A 27635-nucleotide genomic window follows, 5' to 3' on the forward strand; every position below is an offset into this window, starting at 1 on the left:
ATATGCAGACATTTTGGTTCCGGTTCGGTTTTTGGACACATTCTGAATTTTTGGTATCGGTTTCAGCACCAGAAATTTCATTTTGGTGCACCACTAATAAACAGTGTAATATAAAAAAAACAAGACATGTAAAACGTACCAAAAAAACACCATGGGTTAATAAAACACATATGAAAAATGTGCATTTAAACAAATTTTTTTTTTTTTTTTAATGTAGAGGCAGTGTATGAATGCGCCTTAAGATTAGCTCCTAAAGAACATGCTGTTTCCTAACAGCATTCAGATTTTTTGTTTCCTTTTTCTTTTTTATCTTTTTTATATGGCAACAGAGAGTGAGATAATTTTCCCTTATACACCTTTGAAATGTGACCGTGTAGTATGTTTTAGGATTTCTGTGCATGCACAATTGTCAAATCAGTATTATCTTTATTGTTGAAATGTATTTATAATGTTAAAGAACAGCCACAGGCTGTTATTAACAAAATTATGATATTTTCTTTATTTATTTATTTTTAGTTCAAGATATGGATAAACTGTATGAGACATTGAAGAGTAAAAAGACTGAGGGAGGAAAAGAAATGTCCAGTCAAGCCTATAAACAAATTCACTTACCCACTGACTATGCAGAAACCACGGTAGGTATTGTTAGAAGCATTTCAATACTTGAAATTATATTCTGGAGACTTACAGTTAGAATAAAATAAAATACTTTTGGGGGGGGGGGGCGCTCACAGGAAGTGGGTTGAGGGATGCTGGCTGTCATTCAATTCAGAAGAGGATGGGTGGTCAACTGTGGAAGTGGATGTGGGGGGCATGGTTGCAGCATAGAGAGGGTGTTTTGTCCTTTTGACCTTTTTTAATACAGGGTGGGGTTAGCAAGAAACTAAAAAAAAAATTATGGTTAACAATCAGTTATTTGAGGAGTATAGATCACACACGTGAGCATATTTATTTAACAAAAATATCAAGTATTTTACACTTTTAATCGGCCAAGCTAAGATTAGGCCTTGAAAGAAATTGAGTCAGAAAATGTGGGTATTGCTAGAATATGATTTCACTATTTTTGTTACGAGCAGGTTAATTTCCATTGCTGGCTTTGTGGGAAGAACTGCAATAGTGAACGTCAGTGGAAAATGCACATCTCGTCAGAAAAACATAAAGAGAGGGTATTCCATTCTGAGGATGACCAGAATATCTGGCAACACCGCTTTCCTACTGGATCTCTCAGTGTTTGTAAAAGGTACGTGCTTTGGTCTACAGCCATGATTGAGTTAAAATGGTGATTGCACATTACCGGTGCCCATGTTGGATTTTAACACCGCCATACTAAAAAAAAAGCATATACAGTGCATTCAGAAAGTATTCAGACCCCCTTCACTTTTTTAAATTTTGTTATGTTGCAGCCTGATACTACAGTTTAAATTCACTTTGTCTCATTGTCTACACTCAGTATCCCATAATGACAAAGTGGAAACAGAATTTTAGAAATGTTTGCAAATTTATAAAAATAAAAAACTGAAATATCACATTGCAAAATTATTCAGACCATTTGCAACAACAATTGAAATTTTAGCTCAGATGCCTCGCATTTCTTTTCAACATTGCTGAGATGTTTCTACACCTTGATTGGAGTCCGGTTTTAGTAAATTCAATTGATTGGACATGATTTGGAAAGGCACACATCTCTCTATCAAAGGCCTCACAGCTGACAATACATACTGTAACAGAATAAAAGCCATGAGGTCAAAAGGAAATGCATGCAGAACTCAGAGACAGGAATATTGCAAGTCACAGATCTGGGGAAGGCTACAAACAAATTCCTGCTGTGCTGAAGGTTCCAAGGGGAGCACACTGGCCCTCTAAATCTCAAATGGAATAAGCTTGGCACAACCAGGACTCTTTTAAGAGCTGGTTGCCTGGCCAAACTGAGCAATCGGGGGAGAAGGGCCTTAGTAAGAGAGGTAACTAAGAACCTGATGGTCACTCTGACTGAGCTCCAGAGATCCTTTGTGGAGATGGGACAAAGTTCCAGCAGGACAACCATCTCTGCAGAGCTCCTTCAATCTGGGCTTTATGCCAGAGTGGCTAGATGGAAACCTCTCCACAGTGCAAGACACATGAAAGCCTGCTTGGAGTTTGCAAAAGCTTTCTTGTAGGGTCTGAATACTTCTGAATGCACTATATAGTACCCAGTTGGGATATCCTTGATTGACCAAAGCTTGCTTTAAACTGGCTAGCAAATTCTCTACAGAGGTGTGAAAATTCAGGCTCTAGAAAATGTAATAAAAATTATTTGCACATATTTTGATAAGCATGTTTGGCCTCTAAGTGTAAAGAATGGAGTGCCAAAACCACTAATCATAATTACGGATTTGTTACTGCACAGGGTGCAATTGGTTTGGTAATCACTTTGACCTCTTACAGTATAAAGTTGAGGTCTTAGATACAACCGCTGTTAATATTTTGGGGTTTGATTCACCTATGATTCACACCTACTGTGTCTTCCAACCCCTGATTAAGAAGAAATACTCTAGTAAATCTTTTGGGATATTAAACATAAAATGAATAAGCTGGTTTTTGATTGTCATAATAGACGAACAAAGATGGTGAGCCTGTCAATTTTTGCACTAAGTGTAAGATGGACATTTCTTGTTTAGATAAGCTTTTTAATTACAGAAGCAGTGTGTATGTTTTTAGAAAACCTGTGTAATACTCTGGAGAACAGAGTTTATTGAGAAGAAGCAACAGGATCGTGAGTGCTGGCAGCTTGTATGTCTGTTCCCTGTTGTTTTCTGTGTCCAGGCCAGGAGGTTTTTGGTGCTGGTAAATTTCTGAGGATTCATTTTTCTTTGTCTTCATTTGTATCTCTAACCACCCCTCCCTGACTTTCCGTACAATGCTTCTTCCCTTTTTATTTTTATAAAACTTCAAAACAAACAAAAAGAAAGCAAAAAGAATAAGCACAAAATACAAAACCAAAATAATCTAAACAAACCATTCTTCCACCGAAATAAACTCAGAAAATCAAGCTGCTTCAGCCTATCCATGTGTAATGCAGTAGATAGAAGTTCAATGCCTGCCAGAAGCAAATTTTTAGCACACACACACATATATATATATGTCCCTAATACCTATACAGGAGCTGATGGGACACTAGTTATATCAAATCAGACCTGAAGAGACTCCTCCACTTAACAGCCTAGCCTTAACTAATTGGGTTGGTGCTAATCCCGGTGTACCAGATCCTGTTGATCATTGTTATAATATGAGATTAATATTTTACCAATTTGGGCATTTCCATAACATATGAATAAGCATGCCATTATTAATTTCACATCTAGGACAGAGAGGAGAGTCTCTCCTACTCCAATCATACAACCACTGAGGAGTGCCGTAGGTACGGTGGATGATAAAAAGTTGGGCAAGCTTCTGGGCTGAAGACAATGAGACTTTAGTTATATTTTCTAATATGGTGGACCATTCCTCGTCTGAGATAATATCTAAATCAAGCGACCACTGTGCCCTACAATTGAGGGACATCGCCTTAGAAACCCTGTGCATAAGGGATTGGTACATGGCAGATATTTGACCCTTTCTTGTGGTCCATGATATAGTTTAAGTACTACCGGTTCAGTAAATGACCATGAAGTGGTTTTAGATTTTGCAGAAATAGCATGTCTAAGCTGCAGGTACTGAAAAAAAAAACTGTTTAGGCAAGTCATATTCAAGCTGCAAGGTACGAAAATCTTTCAACAACTGACCATGATACAGTTGTGGTATATATCTAATTTCCAACATCATCCATCTCCAGCAAAACCCTGCAACTTCTGAAACTCAGAGTAGTTCATATTATGGAAGATATGAGTGAATGAAGTATAACCCGAATAATGGAAAAGACGTTTAGCTTTAGACCAAATTCTATCAATCAATGCTAAGGTAGGGTATTGGGACATATTTCCAAACTCGGCCGCCTCCAGACATTCTATCAAATTATCATTAGATAAAACACCCATTAGGAGCGGCTTAATGGTGTCAACATGATCACCATCCTGTCAGGCAGTAAGATACTGAAGTTGCACAGCCATATAATAATAAAATGGATTAGGCACTGCCAACCCCCCAGCCTCACTAGATTCCTGTAAAGTTTCCAATTTTATACGAGGAGAGCGCTTTTTCCAAATCAAAGCACGAAACACTGTATCAAACTGCTTAAAAACATACATAGGAATCCAATTTGGTGCATTGTACAAGACATATAACAACTGAGGGATCCAAATCATTTTTATTAGGTTACACCTGCCAACCACCGAAAGCGGTAGTTTGTTCCAACTAACTGTTTTCTGCCTAAACCTAAGGAGGAGAGGGTGGAAGTTAAGCTGGACATATTTAGAGACGTTCGCCTTTTTACTAAATAGTAGGTATCCTGTTTTTGCTCTTGACTACCCATTTGTTCAAGTACGTTGCAGTTACCCTAATTTCTGTATCTGTACTTTAGCATACCTTATATAAATGATTCCTAAAAGATAACAGCATGCAAACAGGTATTGCTGCATAATGCAAAACAGACAAGAATATTAAAACAGAAAGTGAAGAATTCATAGACACTCTGTCATAGACACTCTTTATAATTCTTTTAGGCCTCTGCACCAAAGTTGTTGGTGCTTGCACCCAGTTCATATACCTGTCAGAAACCGGTACATGAATCTGTTGGGGGGGCCTCACTCCATACTGGACACTCCTTCCCAAGTGAGCTCCCTCTCTTCTGGCCATTGTGCCTGTCAAACAGACAGGCACATGGTTTAGGGGTAGGTGTAGGTGAATTTGAAAGCTGCTCCAGTTTCTTTCACTTCCAGCACGTACCAAGAGACACAAGATAATATGACTCAATAATTCCCCCTTAAAAAGGGACTTGCATATACAAGTCTTCACATAACATTGAACATTAGAAGGTGCAGATAACAGAACACTTTCTAGGTGGGGGTTATCTGTACTAGGAGCCTGTCATGAATGTGACCGCTTGCTGCATGGGGCTCTGTTAATTTTTGGCTGGAGAATGTCCCCGACCAGCAGCTAAATGGGGTCAGGGATAGAGCCCTGTGGACATTCTTGACAGCCTCCCACAACAGACATACCCCACAGAAAAAGTATTCTGTTATTTGTACCTTCCACTGTCCATTGTTATGTGAGGACCTTTATGTGTAAGTCCCTTTTTTAGAGGAAACTATTGACTCATAACATTGTGTCTCTGGAAGAAAAAGTAACTGGAGCAGCTTCTGATTCTGCTGACTGCTGTCCACTGTTGATCAAAAGCAAGGCAATCTGATGGAGAACTAGTTTCTCTGTTCCCCATCAGGCTTCTCCCACCAAACAAGCGTGGCAACCATAAGAACTAGTTTCCCATTTGCCCCTCTGAGTTGTAAGTAACTGGAGAATTAACTCTATTGTACCTGTTTTGTCAGGTCTTCACAGTTGTTCTTGGATCCTTAATTTGCAACCAAATAACTGCTAGTAGAACTCTTCACAGTAGAAAAAAAAGCTGAAACCAAAGGACCTCATGCTTGTGGAAAACACTAGAACATTGTCTGTCCTAATACGTCCAGAAAAGATACAGCTTTTGTTATCTGTATTTAAAGCAGAACTGAAGGTAACAAAAAAAAAACAACTTACAAGCAGGCAGGCAATTTATTGCAGAAGAGGCATGCAGTGTCCCTTCTGCAATAAAATACATCTGCCTGCTGTCAGTCTTCTGTGGCATGTAAATTGAGCTGCTCATGCATAGCTTGGTTTACAGCAGTGGCACGATCCTTGTGTGCTGGGATGACTGACTCCTGTGCAGGAGTTACATCATCTTGAGCGAGCCAATGAAAACTGTTGAAAAGGGACACCCAGAGGGAGCCGGGAGGAAGATGCTGGTGCTAGCGTGAAACTCTGCAGACTTCGGACCATTAGCAAGGAGGTAAGTATGACTTTAGTTCAGCTGTAAAGGTACATGTAAGCCAAATGTAAAGGTGAAGTCTAGGTATGCTCTTTATTGCATAAATAAATTGATCCAGCTTGGACCCATGTAAGTATGCATATCCCATACCTGAGGGGACTGCTGGGAAAGGTGCCAGTCACTGTAGTAGTACCACTACTACAGTGATTGTCGCAATTTTCGTGGTCCTGTGCCAACAGGGAGTTACTTGCTCGACACCACTGACATTCCTTGGACGCCTCATATCTTATGAATACAAGACATTGTCTGGGTGACAAAAAAATGACATTTAAATACATGCAGAGAGTGCGGTGTGCACACACACACAATGCCTAGCTTTGTATACAACCGTCTGAATAACTGCAACCCTAAAGTGGGACGTCAGGTAAACCGCTGAATACTTTGTTGAAATACATATATCTGTTATGTTTACTGTTTTCCTTACCAGTGGATTTGTCTTGTTGGCCAGAATTCTTGTGAAACGCTCATCTCTGATAGTCAGTAAGATGATACTGCTGTTTCCTCCGTTTGCACTGTATAAAGGTGATGATGCTGTTTCACCATCCAATGAGAAGGCTGCTAGCAGAGAAGTGACATAGAAAGCAGCATTACTGAACCAGGAAATTAATTGTCTGATTAGGAAATACGGGTCACCTTTCTGGCTGTTTAGTGTAGATACAAAAGGTTGGCAACTCTTACAGATATACATTTCCAGGTCTCTACAGAATTTTCCTATTTTATTCCAAAAAGAACTGTGTACCAGTTTATCCCTAAGGATTCATTCACACCAGATGTGCTGGGGTGCAAACACATTCTCAATGCATGGTAACCAAAAAATAATGGTTCCCTAGGAATGCAGTTCACACCTGTGCATTGCATTGGGTTTGCCCAGCGCTGAAATAAAGCCTGGCATGCACTACTTTTTTTCACAGCACATGCAAATGCGCTCATAAACGCAGTGCACTGCAAGGCAAAAAAAATCAAAGCATGCCAACGCATTACAAAATGTTACAAAAGACTCAACATGTAATCAATAACGCATGCATTGTGGTGTGAGTGAGCCCTTAATGAGTGTTCCTTTGTAAAGGCGGCAAAAGGTCTTTTAGAAACAAATGGAAAAAGCTTCAGGTTATTGCTAAGCAAATACCACTATTTTACAAAAAAATTGTAAATATCAGAATGTTGTTGGGAATATTGGAAAATGACCCTCACAAAGGTTTGTATTTTTTTACCCTAATAATAGTAGTCATATGTTTATTTTAACTTTTGGCTTTCTGATATGCCTTCCTAAGATGTTTGTCTTTATACTCTCAGCTACAGTCTTTCTAAATTCTCTGGCATCTTTCTGAAAATCCTTGCCCCAGGTACAGTTCCTGTGGATACGCAGGTATTCTACAACAGGGATCTCTTTAAGTGGTTCTAAAGGTTTAAGGATCTTTTACCTTAATGAATTCTCTGGTAAAAAACCTTCTGTGCTGTAGGATCCCCTCCAGCCCCCACTCTGGATTTTCTTACATCAGCTATTATTGGAAAGAAGTCTTGTGCCCATTTTTTCATACTGATAGTGATACATTACTACATCTCTTTCTTGATCTGAGGGTTTAATAATTAATTGTTTATGTTTGCTCAGTGTTTTAATAGCCTCTTTGTGGAATTCAGTTAACTCTTTAATTTGGGAATTGTACATTTATCGACCTTTTTCACTCCTTATTGCACAAAAAAATAAATTTGAAATGTGATGGCGGGGGTGATATTTGCGGAAGATGCTACTGGAGGCCTGATTATACCGTTTACTATTGGTGATATTTGCATACTGACTAGCAGAAGTGTGTCCGTTCAATAAATGGTCTGCTTGGAAAGGGCACGACACTGCAGTGGCAGAGAACAATGAACAGAGGTACAAGAATGGAAAGCGCAGAGGCAAGCAGTAGTGTATTGGCAGCAAACACAGAAGCAGGCATTGGTGCAGTGACAACTTAAGTGGGGTCATGTGGGAGAGGTGGTGAGAGAAGGGATGGAGGATGGGGGTTAGATGCATTGAAGACAGTTGGGGTTGCTGAAATAATAGTCAGCTGTGGTCACAACAATTTGGGGATTGGGGTGTTCAGGTATGTAGAGTATTAGGGGGTGCAACTGGCTTTTTGGTGGCAAGTGCCTCCGTAAGTTGCTGCAAGCTGTAACTCCAGATCCAGGCCCACAGCAGAGGTCAGGGTGGAGGTGGTGGTGTTTGCTGCCAGGCTGGAGATTACAGTGCCTTTTGTGAAACGCAGCAGAAGTCAGGTGATAAGGGAGGTGGCGTGAGTTGACTGGGCAATAAATTAGAAGGACACATTCTATTGAAACATAGAATAACCTGCTGCAAGGATCGCTTTGGAAGTGCTTCCAGCTGGCCATGGGAGATGTAAAGGTTTTTTTTTTTTACCTTAATGCAGAGCCTTTAGAACCAGTTTAAAGAAGATCAGAAGTGGTTTTACTAAATTCTAGGTCCAGGTCCTGCTTTTTGCGCATGCACATCAGTCTCATTGCCCCATAGATGTCCATAAGGTTTTACTGTGCATGCATAGACAGTTGGAAGTAGAAGTGCAGGCTACAAGTAAAAAAATGTACACAAGGCACATACGTTGTGGTGTGCTGCAGAGTGGGTCTGTTGGCACCTACTGTAGTTTTGTATTGAGTGCCATTCTAAATGAATGGCACCGCACAGAGTATTATGAGTTCCCATTGGGTTAAAACACACATTACTGCAATGCATAGGTCTGAAGAAGGACTAAAGGCTAACTCTAATATCAATTAATTTATTTCTAATGCCTCCCCATGCTAACTAAACCCCCTTTCACTTCTAGCTTAGATCAGCGGGCGATGCAATCCACACACCTACACCCTATTGGGTTGCATTCCAAAAAGCTTTCCTGCAGGCTTAAAAATACACAGCTTTTGCATTCAGGCCTAAAAAAAAAACAACACCACTGGCCATCTGCACCCTGACATTGTATCTCTTTGCTACCCTATCACTGCACTCCTGACTCTGAACCTTTCTTCTTCCCAACACTCCAGACATTGCATCCTTCTGCAAGTTTGCAACACTGCATACTCCACCACTGCTTCCCCTGTCAGTGCTCCTTCTTGTCACTTTTGCAGGGGCATGCAAAGAGGAGAGACTGAGCCTAGAAACTCTATTTTACATCCAGTATTCTTCTTTTACAATGGGTATTGGATAGCATGTTGATATCAGTTCTTGATATGTTCTTACAGTTTTTAACATTCCATTAATAATAAAGGAGTTCTATGGTCACAGCATACACTTCATTTTATAACATCAGCATCGTATTAACAATACAAGCAATGGGGTTGATTTACTAAAACTGCAAAGTGCAGCTCTTCATGATAGCCAATCAGCTTTTAACTGCAGCTTGTTCAATTAGCTTTGACAAAACAAAAACCTGGAAGCTGATTGGTTTCTATGCACAGCTGCAACGGATTTTGCACTTTTCAGTTTTCATTATTTTTGACAACTCAGTATAGGCTTACATGAAAAATCTACATTTATGTTGTGAATGCAGCCTGTCTGCTGGCCACCTCTTTCTTTAACTTCCTGAATTCCCTACAGGCTTTGCAGCTTCTCTGCTGCTGTTTACTTTTTATTTCTAAGGCCTACATATCCCATGGTACCTTGCTGCCTTTGAGCAGTGATTCCTGTACTGACTCCACCTCCTGAAACTCCTCCTCTCGGCACCTCTGTAGCTCAGAAGGCAGACTCTGTGAAATGTGTGACACAGAAGTGCCTACTCACACAAAGGGAACATTTGTCACAGAATTCAAGGAAGTAATTGTGTGGGATTCTTCACAAAGTACGTTTACAAACTTCAAAATTATTTAGATTAATAAGAGTAGGCTAGCAATAAGTGAAATACAATGTGGAAATGAATATTTGATTGTATACTTTTGTGATAGATACGATTTAAATACTGCAGTATATTCCTCAGCATGTGTATTTGTTGATTTAAACAATGTCATGCTTTGTGTGTATTCTTTAAAGAAGCAGTCTCTTCAAAATATTTTCTACTTTCTCTTAATTAGGTTCTTATCTGGCTCCTGCCCTGATGGAGAAAAATGCAGATTTGCCCATGGAAATGCTGAACTGCAAGAGTGGGAAGAAAGAAGTAAAGTTCTATGTCAAAAACTTGAGAAAGCACGCAAAGATCAGCTCATTAGTGCAGATGATAATGACTTTGGAAAATATAGTTTTTTGATTAATGCTTTCAATTAAACAGCCAATTATTCTGAGAAGTGAATGCTACATGGATACAAATGCAATAGAGGTTGAAAAAAGCTCCTAAAATTGTTAAAACAGCAATTTTATGCTCTGAGTTATCATGTAGAGCTGTGCAAAATTGAATGGTTCAGTATCTTCAACTGAGAGGATCACAATTATTTTGATATAAAAAGTGGAGCAAAGGAACATTTAGAGAGAGGTGCCTTAAGTGAGCATTTGCAGAAAGAGAACTTGGTATAGTGAAAGTCTAATATTATAAACCTAATCTGTCTCTATTATAATTTAAGGGGAGTGGTTAAATTACATTTGTTTCTTCCCTGGAAGGTGTTTTATCACCTAATACTTGCTCTGCCAGTAGACATTTGTTACAGTTGTCCACCAACATGTTCACTTTTCAGAGTGAATGCTGTCAAATATTGTGAATCTGTGTTCACTTTGTACCCCAAAATGTGTGTTGGACATTAAAACTGTCAGGGGTTCTGCCAACACATGATAGGGTAATTGCTATGCTAAGTAGACTGGCTTTACTCTTGTTGGAAGTTGAACAGAATATTGTCATTGGTAGTTAAATCATTTATTTTTTTTATGTAGATAGCATAAAGTCTTACTTCCTCTCTAGCAGTATAGCGGTGACATCCTGATACTAAAATAACGCTTACTGAATAAACTGAAGTTAACCAGACCTAAAATGTTTCTGCGGTATCAGCAATACTGGTGTCTGCAAATACCTTTGTTAATCTTCAGATTAATTCCAGTGGAGCCTTTGGGGGGATCCTAAGCTTAAAGTTAAAGCTGGCCATACACGCACAGATTTCTTTCATTTAACCTGCAGATGGATGAATTCCCGCAGCCAAGCGATTGTATTCAGACAGCCGGCGACACCAGCTGTCAGAATATCAATACATTGCCTGCATCTCATTGGCTACAGCTGTGTTCAGCCGACAGTTTTACATTCTGACAGTTAACAATTAACTTTTGTCAAATGGAACAGCGTTGTCAGGGCCATACACTACACAGCAGAGTGGGGATTAATCTCAACATGGGCAGATGTGGACATCCTGTGTACATCCTGGTTTTCAGATCCCAATGCCCTTGCAAAAACTGAATTAAATGTGATCACCAATACTTGTGGTGCCTGCACTTCCACACTATTGATACCTGGTCAGATGAATGAGCCAAGAAATGTCTTAAGCAGAGTAGTTCTACAGTCCTGACCTTTTTTTTTAATTAGTATTTTTAGAATTCAGGTTTAAAAGTAAGTTAGAAAGCACATATATGGGTAGAAAGTATGTTGTCTGAAATACTTGAATTTGCTGATCACCAATTGAAATATGTTACACTTTAAAACATGCATTTTTCTCCACAACTGCAAAGGTTAAATTCTAGTTTTTGCTTAGCGGTAGAAGTATAAGGTACGTAACCTTATGCTTCAGTCATGCAGTGTCTCTCCAGTGATGCGACCAGACACAGAGCTTTCCCTCAAAATTGCTTCTGGCTGCATTTTTACTCCTGCCTCCTCTGCGTACAGTGCAAGGGTTAATAGCACTGAAAAATACTGAAGGACCACCCTCAGCCCTGAGAACAGGACAAGGCAAGAGGTGGCCAAGGTGAGGGCAAGGTAAGTAATGCAGTCTTCTCATTTCCCCCTAGATGTAACAAACATTTAACCCTTGCAGTGGGGGAGAGCACTGCAAGTTTTTTTTTTCCTTCCACCCCAGAGATTGGTTTTAAAATGCAATTTTAACATTTGATTATTCTTATATTGTAACTGGTTGGAAGGGAAGAATCTGTGTATCCTTTAGTAAGAGCTCAATTTTGCAGGTTATAAAACAAAGATTGGAATAATATGATCCTAATACAAGACATATGCACACATCATTCCTTTTTTTAATGTGAATTAGTGCCTTCTTCTGTCTTTATTTTTTTAATATGACTTTTGTAACTTTTTTTTTTTAGACAGTGGGTTTTCAGAGAAGTTATATCATCTATTCACATCAGTTAACAGTCTTTCTATGGTTACTTTTGGTTATTGCAGGCCACCTGAAATATAAGGAGGAGGATGATATATATATATATATATATATATATGATTATATTGCATGCATAACATGCTGAAATTATTTTTTTGACAATGTCTGTTCTGTAGTTTCGTGCCAAGCTGTACCTTAATAGAGGGCTGGTGGCATAGAGAGGCATGATTACTTCCTGTTGCACAATGACAAATACTGTAGAGCATACATTGTACACTCTGCCTTAATTATCATCATGTGACAGTATACTGCTTCACGGGCTTTAATGAGATAGTATAATGCATTGTTTCTGAGTAACTGGCATAGTGTATGCTTGCAATAATCGATAAATATATTACAGTTTTTTAGGTTTGTCTTGATTGTTGTAGCCTGTTTGTTTTGATCGTTTTAGCCCTATGTACCACTTTTGTTTGGACTGCTATTAATATCCATCACATTGCCATAGAAGTATACTAATGACTCTACAGGTGAAACTCAAAAAATTAGAATATCGTGCAAAAGTTCATTTATTTCAGTAATGCAACTTAAAAGGTGAAACTAATATATGAGATAGACTTATTACATGCAAAGCAAGATAGTTCAAGCCGTGATTTGTCATAATTGTGATGATTATGGCTTACAGCTCATGAAGACCCCAAATCCACAATCTCAGAAAATTAGAATATTGTGAAAAGGTGCAATATTCTAGGTTCAAAGTGTCCCACTCTAATCAGCTAATTAAGCCATAACACCTGCAAAGGGTTCCTGAGCCTTTAAATGGTCTCTCAGTCTGGTTCAGTAGGAATCACAATCATGGGAAAGACTGCTGACCTGACAGTTGTGCAGAAAACCATCATTGACACCCTCCATAAGGAGGGAAAGCCTCAAAAAGTAATTGCAAAAGAAGTTGGATGTTCCCAAAGTGCTGTATCAAAGCACATTAATAGAAAGTTATGTGAAGGGAAAAGTGTGGAAGAAAAAGGTGCACAAGCAGCAGGGATGACTGTAGCATGGAGAGGATTGTAAGGAAAAGGCCATTCAAAAGTGTTGGGGACTTTCACAAGGAGTGGACTGAGGCTGGAGTCAGTGCATCAAGAGCCACCACACACAGACAGATTCTGGACATGGGCTTCAAATGTTGTATTCCTCTTGTCAAGCCGCTCCTGAACAACAAACAACGTCAGAAACGTCTTACCTGGGCTAAAGAAAAATAGACCTGGTCTGTTGCTCAGGACCCAGAGTATGGAGGAAGAATGGAGAGGCACACACTGCAAGATGCTTGAAGTCCAGTGTGAAGTTTCCACAGTCTGTGTTGATTTGGGGAGCCATGTCATCTGCTGGTGATGGTCCACTGTGCTTCATTAAGTCCAAGGGAATAGATAGAATAGGCAGTCTATGACAATTGGGTCACTCCTGAAAGGATTTTTATGCTTCCAAAATTCTTTGCTGACCTCTAATGAAAAAAGTTTACAAAAAAGTGGGCTATTCCTGTAGTTGATTTCGCTGTCTCCATCCTAAACAAACATCTCACTGTACCTTTTGAAGATGTTTCATACTTTAAGGATTCTGCTGACAAAATTTCAGATGCTTTTAAAAGCTACCTTTAATATGGAATGCCCAGCCCTGCAACCAGCTCTTGCTGCTTTTCATGTAACAAACTGCAGCTAACTGGACATGGACAATGATCAACCAACAAGACCCTGTCTTTTAGGATCAGGCAGTTGAAAAGTGTATACAACAGCTTTCCTCTACTCTTCTTTTCTGTGTAGATGCTGTGGAGCATCCTGGACCTTTTGGTGCCAAGCCTCTGTCGCCCAAGTTTGTAAGAAAACTACATGGTCTTCATATACTTTCCTTGTTACTCTGCATTACTTGCTACAAAACTGAGGACTCACAGAGTGGGATAAGGTTATAGAGGAGATGCCCTGGGGTGGGGGGGCTTGTCCTCTAAAGCTTGCCAGTGTCCATTTACCTCAAGGTATGAGCCAATAACTCATGGTGCATGAATATGTTGCCTGTGTACTCTACTGTACGCCTCTTTTCTTGGAGTCCATTGAGGGACACATGCATGAGTTTATGATCATGCTCTCAGTACTGCTCTACTATAAAGTTCAGGCATGCTGGTAGCTGGGGTGCTTTTCCAGGCTGGCCTACAGTTTTTTGTTTGGCAGTGTAAAATCCTCCTTAACGCAACAGTATAGCATAGTATAGAAACTGACGGGGGGACCTGGAAGTGACGTTGTACATGTCGTTTCTGGCTCAGCAACAAGTAGAGAAGGAGAGCGGGTGTGTGTCCGCTCTTCTCCATCCCCTCTACCCGGCAGCACCCGCTATGCCTGTCTCAGGCCACCAGATGGGCAAGTGGAGCCAAGGATACAACGGCGGGGTCTGCTTGACTCCTTTCATCTGACAGGTGGCAATCTGCTTGTCATATTTACACACACTTCCAGTGGCTGCAGCCTCTGGGAGTGTGTGTAAAACCCCCATAGTCAGGTCAGTACGACGTACAGACGTGACAGCAAAAGGTTTAAAGGGCCACAAGAAAAGGATTTTACAGTAAGAAAAAATAAAATCCTATTTTTTTCAACCTTGCCTATACGTTGGGACAGCGCTGACCAACTTGGTGTATATGAGGCCTAAAAGTGCCCTGAGCAGCACACAATACACATAAGCAGACAGAGCTAATACTCACCTGGCTACGTATATTGGCTAGAACATTTTGGCTAGAAGCCAGGGTAGGAACCATCATGAACATTCTGCCTGTAACCTTGTACTGTAGAATGCACACTCTTTCAGATTTCAAATAAAATAAATTATACCTCCATGAAGAAAAACATGAATCTTTACTATATCTCCCCAATTTATTGTTAGATTACTCCTTAGTCATCATCCATTACTTTTTTGTGCCTTTTTTTTTTTTTTTCCAGCGATTGCGGTAATAAGGAAGAGACACTATTTAAAAACACAAATTAATACATACAATAAATACATTACACAGATTTAAAGTAGTAAAGGCTCAGAGTTTTTAAAAATCATGCATTGAAGCACTGTATAGCAAGTCAGTTTTTTGGGGGGTTTTTTTAAAGTGTGCTCAGTCACATATTAATAACATTACCACTGTCTCCCAATCCCTAAATGTGGTTCCCCCTAAACTTCTGTTGGGAGAGTAGGCTCTGTGTAGCAGGTAACAATGGACAGCAGCTGTCCATCTATTGGCTTTGAGGAGGAAAGAGGCAGGAATAGGGGAGTGGCTTTCCATCCTAAGGCATCGTAGCTTTTTGTATGGATGCACACAGCTCTGGCTAGGAGCGTGCATGCCAAGGTGTCTTCCTAGGTCCCTGTAAGGGAAAGGGGAAACTTTTCTCAGAATTCCCATTGGAATACAGTGGATAGAAACACCAGAGCAATGAAGCAGTGTATCATGTAAGTCATTACCCCAAAAGTAGGATTTAAGAAAAAAACTAAAACGTTCATATCACTTTTATACTTCCATACTGATGTGTCCATAATTAAAATCTGAGAACATCTGTGATGCTTTCCTTTACAGCTGGTGGATATGAGTACCTAAGTAGTAGTGATGTTTTGCTATTCTTCTGAATTAGGATTATCAGTCATGTTTTCCCATTAATACTCCAATTTAGTGCCCATAGTGCGTTCATAGTTTTTAGGAACATGTATAATGTGAATTTGTGATAAGTGTTTGTCGATGAAAACTTTTGTCTAGTTTTAATGTTTTGAATCAGGATTCAGTAAGTGGACTGCGAATTCCTGGGACAGATATAGATAATAATGTTTTTGTTGTCATCTAATTGACCAGTGCAATATCTCAGTCATATTAACAGAAAAAAACTGTGCATTCCAGTAGGTGTTAGTATTTGTTCTGTGATTGCCAAACTAATTAAAATATGCAAAGTATTGAAAATCTGTTGCTGCATTTTAATGTGATTTCTTTTTTTAATTCTAAAATGTTGTGTATTTTAACCTGATCTGCCTGAAGTAAAGATAAATTTGTTATACCTCAAAACTGCACTTGTATTTTTTTTTTAGAAACTAAAATACCACACTAGTGTTTTTGGGAACTCTGATCATATACTCCAGGATTGTAATTAGGAGAAATTGTAACAGTGATCTGTTGACCTTTTAAGCTACACATTGGAGATATATGTAATAGCTTTCCTTGTTTGTAATATAGTTAAAAATTATTTTTGAATGGTATCTACAGTATGGTATTTTCAGAAATAAATTGAGTCCCTTTAGGGCTGATTCACATCAGTGCATTGATCTGCTGTAAAGCGCATGTCAATTGACAGACATTTGAAAAACAATCATTTCCAATGGGTCCTGTTCACACAATAGAGGTGCACATGTCAATGTACGTCAGCAAGCATTAAAACGCGACTAAAATGGATGGATATGTACATGCATCTCCCAAACATTTTAGTGCAAGTCAGTGTGAATTGACCTTAAAACTGCAGTGGTTCCAGAATGCTTTGTGTTCCAGCACATTAATGAAGCCTCTGTCCAGCAGCCAATCAGACACTGGCAGAAGGAGGCAAGAACACACAGCTCTGTGCTGCGAAGCATCCTATTGGACACCTCATAGCTCAGTTATCAGAGCTGCTGCAGTCTCCCTCTGATTTGTAGCTAGCACTGTTAACCATAGTAATCGCACATGCTGTCACTATATGAAGTGATGTGTGGGACAGGCAAGGCCAGTTGCACTGCGTGTCTAGTTGCTGTGTCTCTAATGCTGGCATTTTAGTGAAGACCAGGAGCACAGGTGTAGCAGATTTTAGGTGGGGAGGAAGCTTTTTTTTTTTTTTTTTTTTTTTTTTTTTTTTAAGCATGTACAGCAAAAGTGACACAAAAAAGTTGTTAATTCACAATTCCCTGCAAGCTTCCTTTATTTTGTAAATATAGTACCTTGAAAAGGTATTCACATCCATTGAAAATGTCCACATTTTGTCATGTTACAACCAAAAACGTAAATGTATTTTATTGGGATTTTATGTGATAGACCAACACAAAGTGACACATAATTGTGAAGTGGTAAGAAAATGATAAATGGTTTTCAAAATGTTTTTTACAAATACATATCTGAAAAGTGTGGTGTGCATTTGTATTCAGCCCCCTTTACTCTGATACCCCTAACTAAAATTTAGTGGAAACAATTGTCTTCAGAAGCCACCTAATTAGTAAATAGAGTCCACCTGTGTGTAATTTAATCTCAGTATAAATACAGCCATCCTGTGGAGCCCTCAGAGGTTTGTTAGAGAACATTAGTGAACATGTAGTATCATGAAGGCCAAGGAACAGACCAGACAGGTCAGGGATAAAGTTGTGGAGAAGTTTAAAGCAGGATTAGGTTATAAGAAAATGTCCCAAGCTTTGAACATCTCACAGAGCACTGTTCAATACATCATCCGAAAATGGAAAGAGTATGGCACAACTGCAAACCTACCAAGACATGGCTGTCCATCTAAACTGACAGGCCGGGCAAGGAGAGCATTAATCAGAGAAGCAGCCAGGAGGCCCATGCTAACTGGAGGAGCTGCAGAGATCCACAGCTCAGGTGGGAGAATCTGTCCACAGGACAACTATTAGTCGTGCACTCCACAAATCTGGCCTTTATGGAAGAGTGGCAAGAAGAAAGCCATAAGTCCCGTTTGCAGTTTGAGAGAAGCCATGTGGGGGACACAGCTAAATTGGAAGAAGGTGCTCTGGTCAGATGAGACCAAAATTGAACTTTTTGGCCTAAAAGCAAATCGCTATCTGTGGCAGAAAACTAACACTGCACATCACCCTGAACACACCATCCCCACCGTGAAACGTGGCGGCAGCATCATGTTGTGGGGATGTTTTTCTTCCGCTGGGACAGGGAAGCTGGTCAGAGTTGATGGGAAGATGGATGGAGCCAAATACAGGGCAATCTTAGAAGAAAACCTGTTAGAGTCTGCAAAAGACTTGTAACTGGGGCGGAGGTTCACCTTCCAGCAGAACGACACTAAACATACAGCCAGAGCTACAGTGGAATGGTTTAGATCATGTTCATGTGTTAGAATGGCCCAGTCAAAGACCATACCTAAATCCAATTGAGAATCTGTGCAAAGACTTGAAAATTGTTGTTCACAGACGCTCTCTATCCAATCTGACAGAGCTTGAGCTATTTTGCAAAGAAGAATGGACACAAATTTCACTCTCTAGATATGCAAAGCTGGTAGAGACATCCCCAAAAAGACTTGCAGCTGTAATTGCAGCGAAGGGTGACTCTACAAAGTATTGACTCTTTTCAGATATTTATTTGTAAAAAATGTTTAAAATCATTTATCATTTTCCTTCCACTTCACAATTATGTGTCACTTTGTGTTGGTCTATCACATAAAATCCCAACAAAATACATTTACGTTTTGGCTGTAACATGACAAAATGTGTGAAATTTCAAAGGGTATGAATACTTTTTCAGGCACTGTAATACACCTCCCCAAAATACATAACAGACTCTCATCCATATACTTGACCCACTGAAAAATGCCAATATGAAGTGTTACTAAAGAGAAGTCCTATTTATAGCAATATTCCGGTCTGCAAGTTTCTAATCCTTGTTGTGCTCTGAAAACAAAACAGGCTTTTCTAGCAAATCTAGTTACTAGCAAGAATTTCATGACCTGCTCTTAGGTAAGCAATTGGTAGTCTTAAAGTGGTTCTAAAGCCTTAAGGTTTTTTAACTTCATGCATTCCATGTATTGGGGTAAGAAACCTTCTGTGACTCGGATCTCCCCCCAACCCCCCTTATACTTACCTGAGCCCCATCACGATCAAGCGGCTTCCTGTGGGCACTAGAGGAAGAGGATGAAACAGGAGCGCTGGCGTTGACCCGAGAAATAGAGGATCAGAGCTGCTCTGTGCAAAACCATTGCACAGAGCAGGTAGGTATAACATGGTTGTTATTTCGATAAAAATAAAATATGAAGCTTTACAATCACTTTAAAGTGGAACCCCAGCACACATAAATACACAAATTAAATGCATATATTGGGGTAATTTACCATGACAAAGAATTAGTATTTCTTTACATCCAGTCCTGAGATTAACCGCTTCCCGCCGCCTAAATTGTATTGCAGCCGGGCAGCAGCTACAGGCAAAGCGATGTACCCGTATGTTGCTCTGGCTCTACTAACACAGGGGTACTAACACCACCCCCTATGCAACTGCTGTGTCTGCCGGACCAGAGAACCCATTGAACGGGACCTGGTGATCATGTGATCGGTATGCGATCACATGATCACAATGTAAGCAAAGCTGTTGTGCATTAATCTAATTAATAACAGCTCTGCTTCTCTTCCTAGTAAGCTGTGATTGACCCACAGCTGTCACATGATACATGGGGTCAATTGCAGCACCCTGTACCATGTGACCAGCTCCAGCCAATCACAGATCACTATCTTTAGCTATCAGAATATTAGAAACTTAACTCATTCATGACAGTTCATGAATGAGTTACAGTATCTCACAGAAGTGAGTACACCCCTCACATTTTTGTAAATATTTTATTATATGTTTTCATGTGACCACACTGAAGAAATTACACTTTGCTACAATGTAAAGTAGTGCGTGTACAGCTTGTATAACAGTGTCAATTTGCTGTCTCCTCAAAATAACTCAACACACAGCCAGGGGCAGACTGACAACTCATGGGGCCCCCAACCAATAGGGGATCATGGGGCCCCTGTGTCCTTGCCCACACTCAAAGCACACCCAAAAAAGCCTATAAAAAAGGTACCAGGGGCATTTCATAGGGCCCCCTACTGACCCCAGGCCCTCGGGCAGTGCCCGAGTGCTCGAATGGTCAATCCGCCCCTGCACACAGCCTGCATGTCTAAACCGCTGGCAACAAAAGTGAGTACACCCCTAAGTGAAAATGTCCAAACTGGTCCCAATTAGCCATTTTCCCTCCCCAGTGTCATGTGACTCGTTCGTGTTACAAGGTCTCAGGTGTGAATGGGTAGCAGGTGTGTTAAATTTGGTGTTATTGCTCTCACTCTCTCATACTGGTCACTGGAAGTTCAATATGGCACTTCATGGCAAAGAACTCTCTGAGGATCTGCAAAAAAGAATTTTTGCTATACATAAAGATGGCCTAGGCTATAAGAAGATTGACAGGACCCTGAAACTGAGCTGCAGCCCGGTGGTCAAGACCATACAGCAGTTTAACAGGACAGGTTGCACTCAGAACAGGCCTCGCCATGATCGATTAAAGAAGTTGAGTGCACGTGCTCAGCGTCATATCCAGAGGTTGTCTTTGGGAAATAGACGTATGAGTGCTGTCAGCATTGCTGCAGAGGTTGAAGGGGTGGGGAATCAGCCTGTCAGTGTTCAGACCATACGCTGCACACTGCATGAAATTGGTCTGCATGGCTGTCATCCAAGAAGGAAGCCTCTTCTAAAGATGATGCACAAGAAAGCCCACAAACAGTTTGCTGAAGACAAGCAGACTAAGGACATGGATTACTGGAACCATGTCCTGTGATCTGATGAGACCAATAAACTTATTTGGTTCAGATGGTGTTAAGCGTGTGTGGTGGCAACCAGGTGAGGAGTATAAAGACAAGTGTGTCTTGTCTACAGTCAAGCATGGTGGTGGGAGTGTCATGGTCTGGGGCTGCATGAGTGCTGCCGGCACTGGGGAGCTACAGTTCATTGAGGGGACCATGAATGCCAACATGTACTGTGACATACTGAAGCAGAGCATGATCCTCTCCCTTCAGAGACTGGGCCGCAGGGCAGTATTCCAACATGATAACGACCCCAAACACACCTCCAAGACGACCACTGCCTTGCTAAAGAAGCTGAGGGTAAAGCTGATGGACTGGCCAAGCATGTCTCCAGACCTAAACCCTATTGAGCATCTGTGGGGCATCCTCAAACGGAAGGTGGAGGAGTGCAAGGTCTCTAACATCCACCAGCTCCGGCTGGAAAATGATGGAGGCCACACAAAATATTGACAACCTGGGCCCAATTTGGACATGTTCACTCACTTTTGTTGCCAGCGGTTTAGACATTAATGGCTTTGTCTTGAGCTATTTTGAGGGGACAGCAAATTTACACTGTTATACAAGCTGTACACTCACTACTTTACATTGTAGCAAAGTGTCATTTCTTCAGTGTTGCCACATGAAAAGGTATAATAAAATATTTACAAAAATGTGAGGGGTGTACTCACTTCTGTGAGATGCTGTAGGTTCATGGCAGCAAGCTTTGAATTGCAGGAGAAATTATCTTTATTTTTCCTGCAAAGCAAATTGTAAAAAAAAAAAATCCCTGATCACCCCCCCCCCCCCTCCCCCCTCCAGAGTAGTACAATGTTGCTATGGTAACATTGTACTATTCTGATAAAAGTATTAAAGAAACATTTTTTTTAAATGTTAAAAAAAAATATACCATATTGAGGATTAAAAAGAAAAATTGTAAGGGCTTTTTTTTAACTACTTGCCGACTGCTTACCCGCATTTTGCGGGCGAGCAGCAGCTCTGGGCAAAGGGATGTAATCTTATGTCACTTCTTATTTTGTGGTGTACGAACGCACCTGTGCCCCCCGCTGCCCCCCCCCCCCCCGGTTGGTCCAGAGAAGAGAGAACATCTCACTGAGCAAAAGCACTACATTTTACATGCACCCGTTTGATTAGCACATATAACTCTTTGATCGCCCCTATTAACTGTTTGGTCACCCAGCCAGTGCCATTAGTACTGTGTCAGTATATAGACATTTTCACTGATCACTGTAGTCCTGCCACTAGCGACATCAGATAGCGTCAGGGTCAGTTAGTGCCCCACCCAGCCAGGGTCAGCAAGCGTTATATTGCCCGCACATTATCGCCCTCATGCTATAGATCATTGATCACCCCTATTACTAGTGTAGTGTTTGTATGGATCAATATATTGATCACTAACAAAACTATACTAGTGTCTCCTTTGTATAGTGTCCCCAAAAACACAGTGTTAGCAGGATCAGCCATGTTCGCTTCTACCACTAGCGTTTAGCCGCTCTGCTGTTTTTCATCAATTAGTATCAATTGATTGTGGGCCAAAGCAGTTGATACGCACAACAATACATGGCCGCCCACCCAAATTCAGTTCTTTCCAGACAATTCGCATGGAAACCTATCACGTTTATGAATTTAAAACTTTTTTGGACCTAACCCTCAACATTGGGCATTACAAAAAAAGAATGAATTGCAGTCAAATTGGTCCACAGACCTGATTCAACATATGCCCATGTTGTCTGCTGTTACATATATGCCAAACATGGACCAGCAATGTATTGGTAAGCCTCTGGGCTTTGAGTGGTTATACCGGAATGATGCCTGCAGCTATGGCATCATCCTGGTATCGTTTTTTTCAGCTGGCAGTTGCTTTCATGTAAAAGCAATCCTAGTGGCTAATTAGCTGCTGAATCATTTTTACAAGCAGTGGGAAGGGACATCAACCCCCCACCCCCGCCACCTTCCACAGTTTCTTGGGCTCTCCTGTCTCACAGGGGAATCCGAGAATGCAGCCGGCAGCTCCGCTGGCTGACCATAGAGCTGACCAGAGACCTGAATAGCTCCAATCATCTCTATGGTCTAAGAGACCGGAAGCTACAAGCATTTAATAATTTCCGTTTTGCTGGACTTTAACTGAGCCATTTGTAAATTGGGAAAGCATCTGATCACACCGATCTTGGTGTGGTCAGATGATGTAAGGAGATATCTAGAGTCTGATAGACCCCAGATTTTTTCAAAAAAGAATACCTGTCTGTCATGTTTCACATGACTGTCATATGATTTTAAGTGTTCACTATATTTTTTCTCTGCTCCTCCTTTTCCTTTGGTTTAGTTAATGCTGTATTGATAACCCACCCCTTTTCCCAGTAATGCATTTCAGCAAGCCTCATGTCTCATGAAGCAGAGCACATTATGATCTTTTGACCTATCAGATGTTCATTGTTGTAAGATTCTCTCAGTTTATGGAATAAACTTCACAAGATCTACAAGATATCATCTCAATTGAGTCACTGACTGTGGTATCCAACTGAGATTGGAGTTATCGTTATCTCATCACAGCTGTAAATTACAGAGATCACACTATCAATGCTTAAATTGGCGACAGAACAGTAAAAAGATCAGTGAAATGTCTTCATAGGATCCTTGCTAGTTTTGAATATACAGTGAGATGTTATATGGACAGCTAACAGAGTGCAGCCATCTCTACACAGGCCTGTATATGTTTGCAAGTATATCTCAGCATAACACTCATCAGTGTCAGGACAAATTATTGATGTGAATGTCTTACAACTGCAAGTTTATACACTGCATCTGTATGCATTAGCACATGGCTTGTCTGTGAGATCTTGTAAAAAGTAAAATAAGACTTTTCTGCAACCATTGGCTAGGAAACCTGAGCTCACGCACAGAAAAATTGATACATTTCTCTGTAAACTTTCTATCATCCCCTCTCCTTGCTAACATGATGTTTCAGGAAAGTAATATACAGTCTGGGGAAACTAATACACAACCACAATCAGAGCTTAATGCTGACAAGGAAAACTTGCTGTCTAATATTAATGACTTATGGTTTAATACTGTTAAATGTATGTCTGCTCTCTCCCAACAATCTCATGAGCCAATACAACTAGAGGGTGCTATTCAGCAATTGAATATTGCTTATGAGAATTATCAAAGACTGTGTGTTAAATATATTGCTCTCTTAAAGCGGTACACCACTCAAAGGTCATTGGAAGAATTAATGAGTTTTGAGGAGCTCAATCTTGAAAGAGACAATTTAGTGGTGCGAACAAAGACAAAGGCAGAAGTGAGAATAACACAGCTCCATGAATTCAGATCTTATCGCTCTGCATCTACTAGATGCTCCTCAAGATCTTCTAAATCCATACAATCAAGGTCTTCTACACTCAGTCAACAACTAATAAAAGCCCGTGCTGATGCTGAAGCTTCTAAAATTTAGGCAGCTTTCGCCCAAAGGAAAGCAGAAATAGAGGCTCAGGCCGCAGAAATGGAGGCTCAGGCCGCACATAAGAAAGCAGAAATGGAGGCTCAGGCCGCAGAAATGGAGGCCCAAGCCGTAGAAATGGAGGCTCAGGCCTCACATAAGAAAGCAGAAATGAAGGCTCAGGCCACACATAAGAAAGCAGAAATGGAGGCTCAAGCCACAGAAATTGAGGCTCAGGCCGCACATAAGAAAGCAGAAATGAAGGCTCAGGCCGCAGAAAGGGAGGCTCAGGCCACAGAAATGGAGGCTCAGGCCGCACACCAGAAAGCAGAGAAAGAAGCTGAAGCCATGCGCCAAAAGGCAGAAATTGAAGTTTTGGAAAAACAATGTGAGCATGCCACAGCCATGGCAAGGTTAAGAGTCTTAGAACAAGCTGCTAGTGAAAACGAAAGAGACAACAATTCCAGACACTCAGTTGTATCTTATGTCTCAGATTCTTCACACACCTCTCCAGAACATCAACTCCCTGTCACAGCAGCCAAAGTACTCAATCAAAGTCTCTTCCCTGCACCTACTGTACCTCAAGACGATTTGCCCTTATATCCTCCAATACATCAGACTGCAGCATCTCAGCTAGCCGCAGACACTGGTGTGTATTTAATAGACCGTCCATCATACTTTGGCACCAACAGAGTACCTCCTAGCAAACGCATTACTCTACAAACTAACATGCCAATGGACTTTAAGCCAGCTCCAGCACTGAACGCCTTAGCAGCAACATATGTTCCCAAGTCACTCCACGTAAGTTCACCAACCGTCACAACCAACTCTGTTCCACCTGCAGTCATGCACCCAAAATCTGAAAATACGGATATGTCACAGCTTGCTAAATACATGCTCTGCAGTTCATATTGACAACCCTGCTGCAGGCCTTAATGCTGCTTGGGGCAGACTAGAACATACCTTTGGCAGCCCAGAGTCCATTGAAGATGCTTTATTCAAAAAGGTTGCAAAGCTTCCCAAGGATTTCTGTTAGCAACAATCTAAAGTTTCAAGAACTCAGCGATGTTCTATTAGAGCTTCAACTTGCTAAGGCTGACATCAGCTTACCTGGTCTCAGTTACCTTGACACCTCTCATGGCATCAGATCTATTGTTCTCAAGCTACCATATGGAATTCAAGAAAGATGGGCAGTGCTTGGATCAAAGTATAAGGAAGAACACAGAGTTGCCTTTCCTCCTTTTTCCTACTTCTGCGAGTTCATCAAAAGAATTGCAGACACTAAGAATGACCCAAGTTTCTCATATGGGAACTGTAACCTTCTTAGTACACTCTCTCCAAGACCTACAAACATACGTATGTCGCACAGAGACCATAGAGGTCCAGCGTTAGTGAAAAGGACTAATGTTCTACCTGCACCTGCTACAGTTCTTGAAAAGACTGATCAAAACAAGAAAATTGAGGACCCAAATCGCCAATGTCCAATACATAACAAACCATATCCACTTAAGAAATGTATTGGCTTCAGAAAGAAAACCCTTCAAGAACATAAGGAACTTTTGAAGAAATTTGGGGTTTGCTACAAATGCTGTGCTTCCACAGAACACTTTGCAAAGGACTGTAAAGTGATCATCAAATGTATAGAGTGTGACAGTGATGACCATGTGCAAGCTCTTCATCAATATATATTTGCACAACTCTAATACACTCACAAACAATCTTCCTGAGGCAAAGCAAGGCGGGGAGCACCCAGATCAAGCAGCACCGACCACCCCAGTGTTCTCTACATGTACAGAGGTTTTTGGAGAAGGATTCTGTGACAAATCCTGTGCAAAGATATGCTTGGTCCGTGTATACCCCAAAGGTCAACCTAAAAAGGCAATAAGACTGTATACTATTCTGGATGATCAGAGTATCAGATCTCTTGCAAGAACTCAGTTTTTTGAACTGTTGAACATAACTGGAGATGCTCTACCTTATACTCTAAGCACTTGTTCCAGCACTACAGAAGTCTTAGGCAGGAGAGCCAGTGATCTTTTAGTTACTCCTCTGAATGAGAATGTGGAAATATCTTTGCCCACTATCACTGAGTGCAACCAGATTCCAAACACCAACTCCTGAAGCTGCTTTTCACCATTCTCACTTAAAGCACATAGCCAACCAAATACCAGCTGTCACGATATGGATCTCTGCCAGTCCCAGTTATTAATTCCTTTATTAATCCCTCCTGGCCATAGGAAGAGCATCCTCCAATTAGTATTCTACTCCTGTGTGCCAAAGGCCCCTAGCTGTAATTAACACGCCCCCTCCATAAAAGGTCCCAAATCCAATTATTGTGTTGTGCCCAGATGTCCTACATCCCTAATTAGTGCCTTACTTTTGTATTAATGTATTCTCCTCACTGTTACCCTGTTTACAGCTACAAATTGAATTATTGTGTCCATCCTGTCCAACCAGTCTTTTGCCTAATTATAATATCCTCCCCACTAATTAGTGCCTTACTTTTGTATTAATGTATTCTACCCACTGTTACCCTGTTTACAGCTACAAATTCAATTACTGTATTTCCTGTCCATTCTCTCCATTGTCATCCAAAATGTCCCTAAACTCCATTAAGACAGTCCCTCCATTGTTATCCTGCTAATGACCCCCCTCCACCTCTTGTCCTGCTCAGGGGGTTTAAGAGGTCAGTGCTGGTCTCTCCTGGTGTGCCATTCTGCTGTGCAGCCACTGAGGGGGATCCCAGCTGTGGTGGGACGCCTGTGGCCAGACTCTGCCTAAGCCCCATTGAAGTCAGGGGGTCCCCAGAAGCTACATCAGCCCTGTCGGAAATGCTGCCAGCTTTCCCTGAGGCTGCCACATCAGCTCTGCCTGAGACTACCACATCAGCTTTGCCTGAGACTACCACATCAGCTCTGCCTGTGACTACCACATCAGCTTTGCCTGAGACTACCACATCAGCCCTGCGTGAGTGTATGCTTCCCTTGTGTTATTTGACTGCTTATGAACTGCCTCTTGGATTACAAACTGCTATAGAGACTTTAACTTTGCCCACCGGGGCTGGATTACAAGTATTTTGGGCCCTCTCCTTGCTATTTCCATACTGGGCACTGTCCCACTCCCTGCAATCCTCTCACTGAGTGACTGTCATTTGTCTCAATAAAGCTTTGTATGTTTGCAATCCACCTTGTGTGTTCTGTCCTGCCTACCGTCCGTCACACCAGCCCTCGATGAAAGTGCCGATATCCTGCTGTTACTCGGTCGAGACATCCTAAGGGTGCACAAAGTTCGTCATCAAATCAACGGTCCACACAGTGCACCATATGCTCAGCGTCTGGATCTAGAATGGGTCATCATAGGCAATGCCTGCCTAGACAAGGACAGGAGGTCCTAC

At 41.0% G+C, this 27635-nt stretch overlaps 1 protein-coding gene across 1 annotated transcript in view; it reads left to right on the plus strand.

Annotated features, from left to right (window-relative positions):
* The window catches only part of ZC3H7A (zinc finger CCCH-type containing 7A), a 113549-nt gene extending 97269 nt beyond the window's left edge, over window positions 1-16280 (plus strand). The window contains exons 21-23 of the mRNA XM_089669933.1: window positions 517-635; window positions 1077-1240; window positions 10052-16280. Of these exons, the coding sequence (XP_089526059.1) occupies window positions 517-635; window positions 1077-1240; window positions 10052-10241 (473 nt within the window). The 3' untranslated portion in view covers window positions 10242-16280. The remainder of the gene's footprint in view (window positions 1-516; window positions 636-1076; window positions 1241-10051) is intronic.
* Window positions 16281-27635: the final 11355 nt, after the last annotated feature.

The sequence above is a fragment of the Staurois parvus genome, unplaced genomic scaffold (assembly GCF_062004578.1).
Source record: "Staurois parvus isolate SC_StPar_1 unplaced genomic scaffold, SC_StPar_1.0 ptg000084l, whole genome shotgun sequence".
Taxonomy (NCBI): domain Eukaryota; kingdom Metazoa; phylum Chordata; class Amphibia; order Anura; family Ranidae; genus Staurois; species Staurois parvus.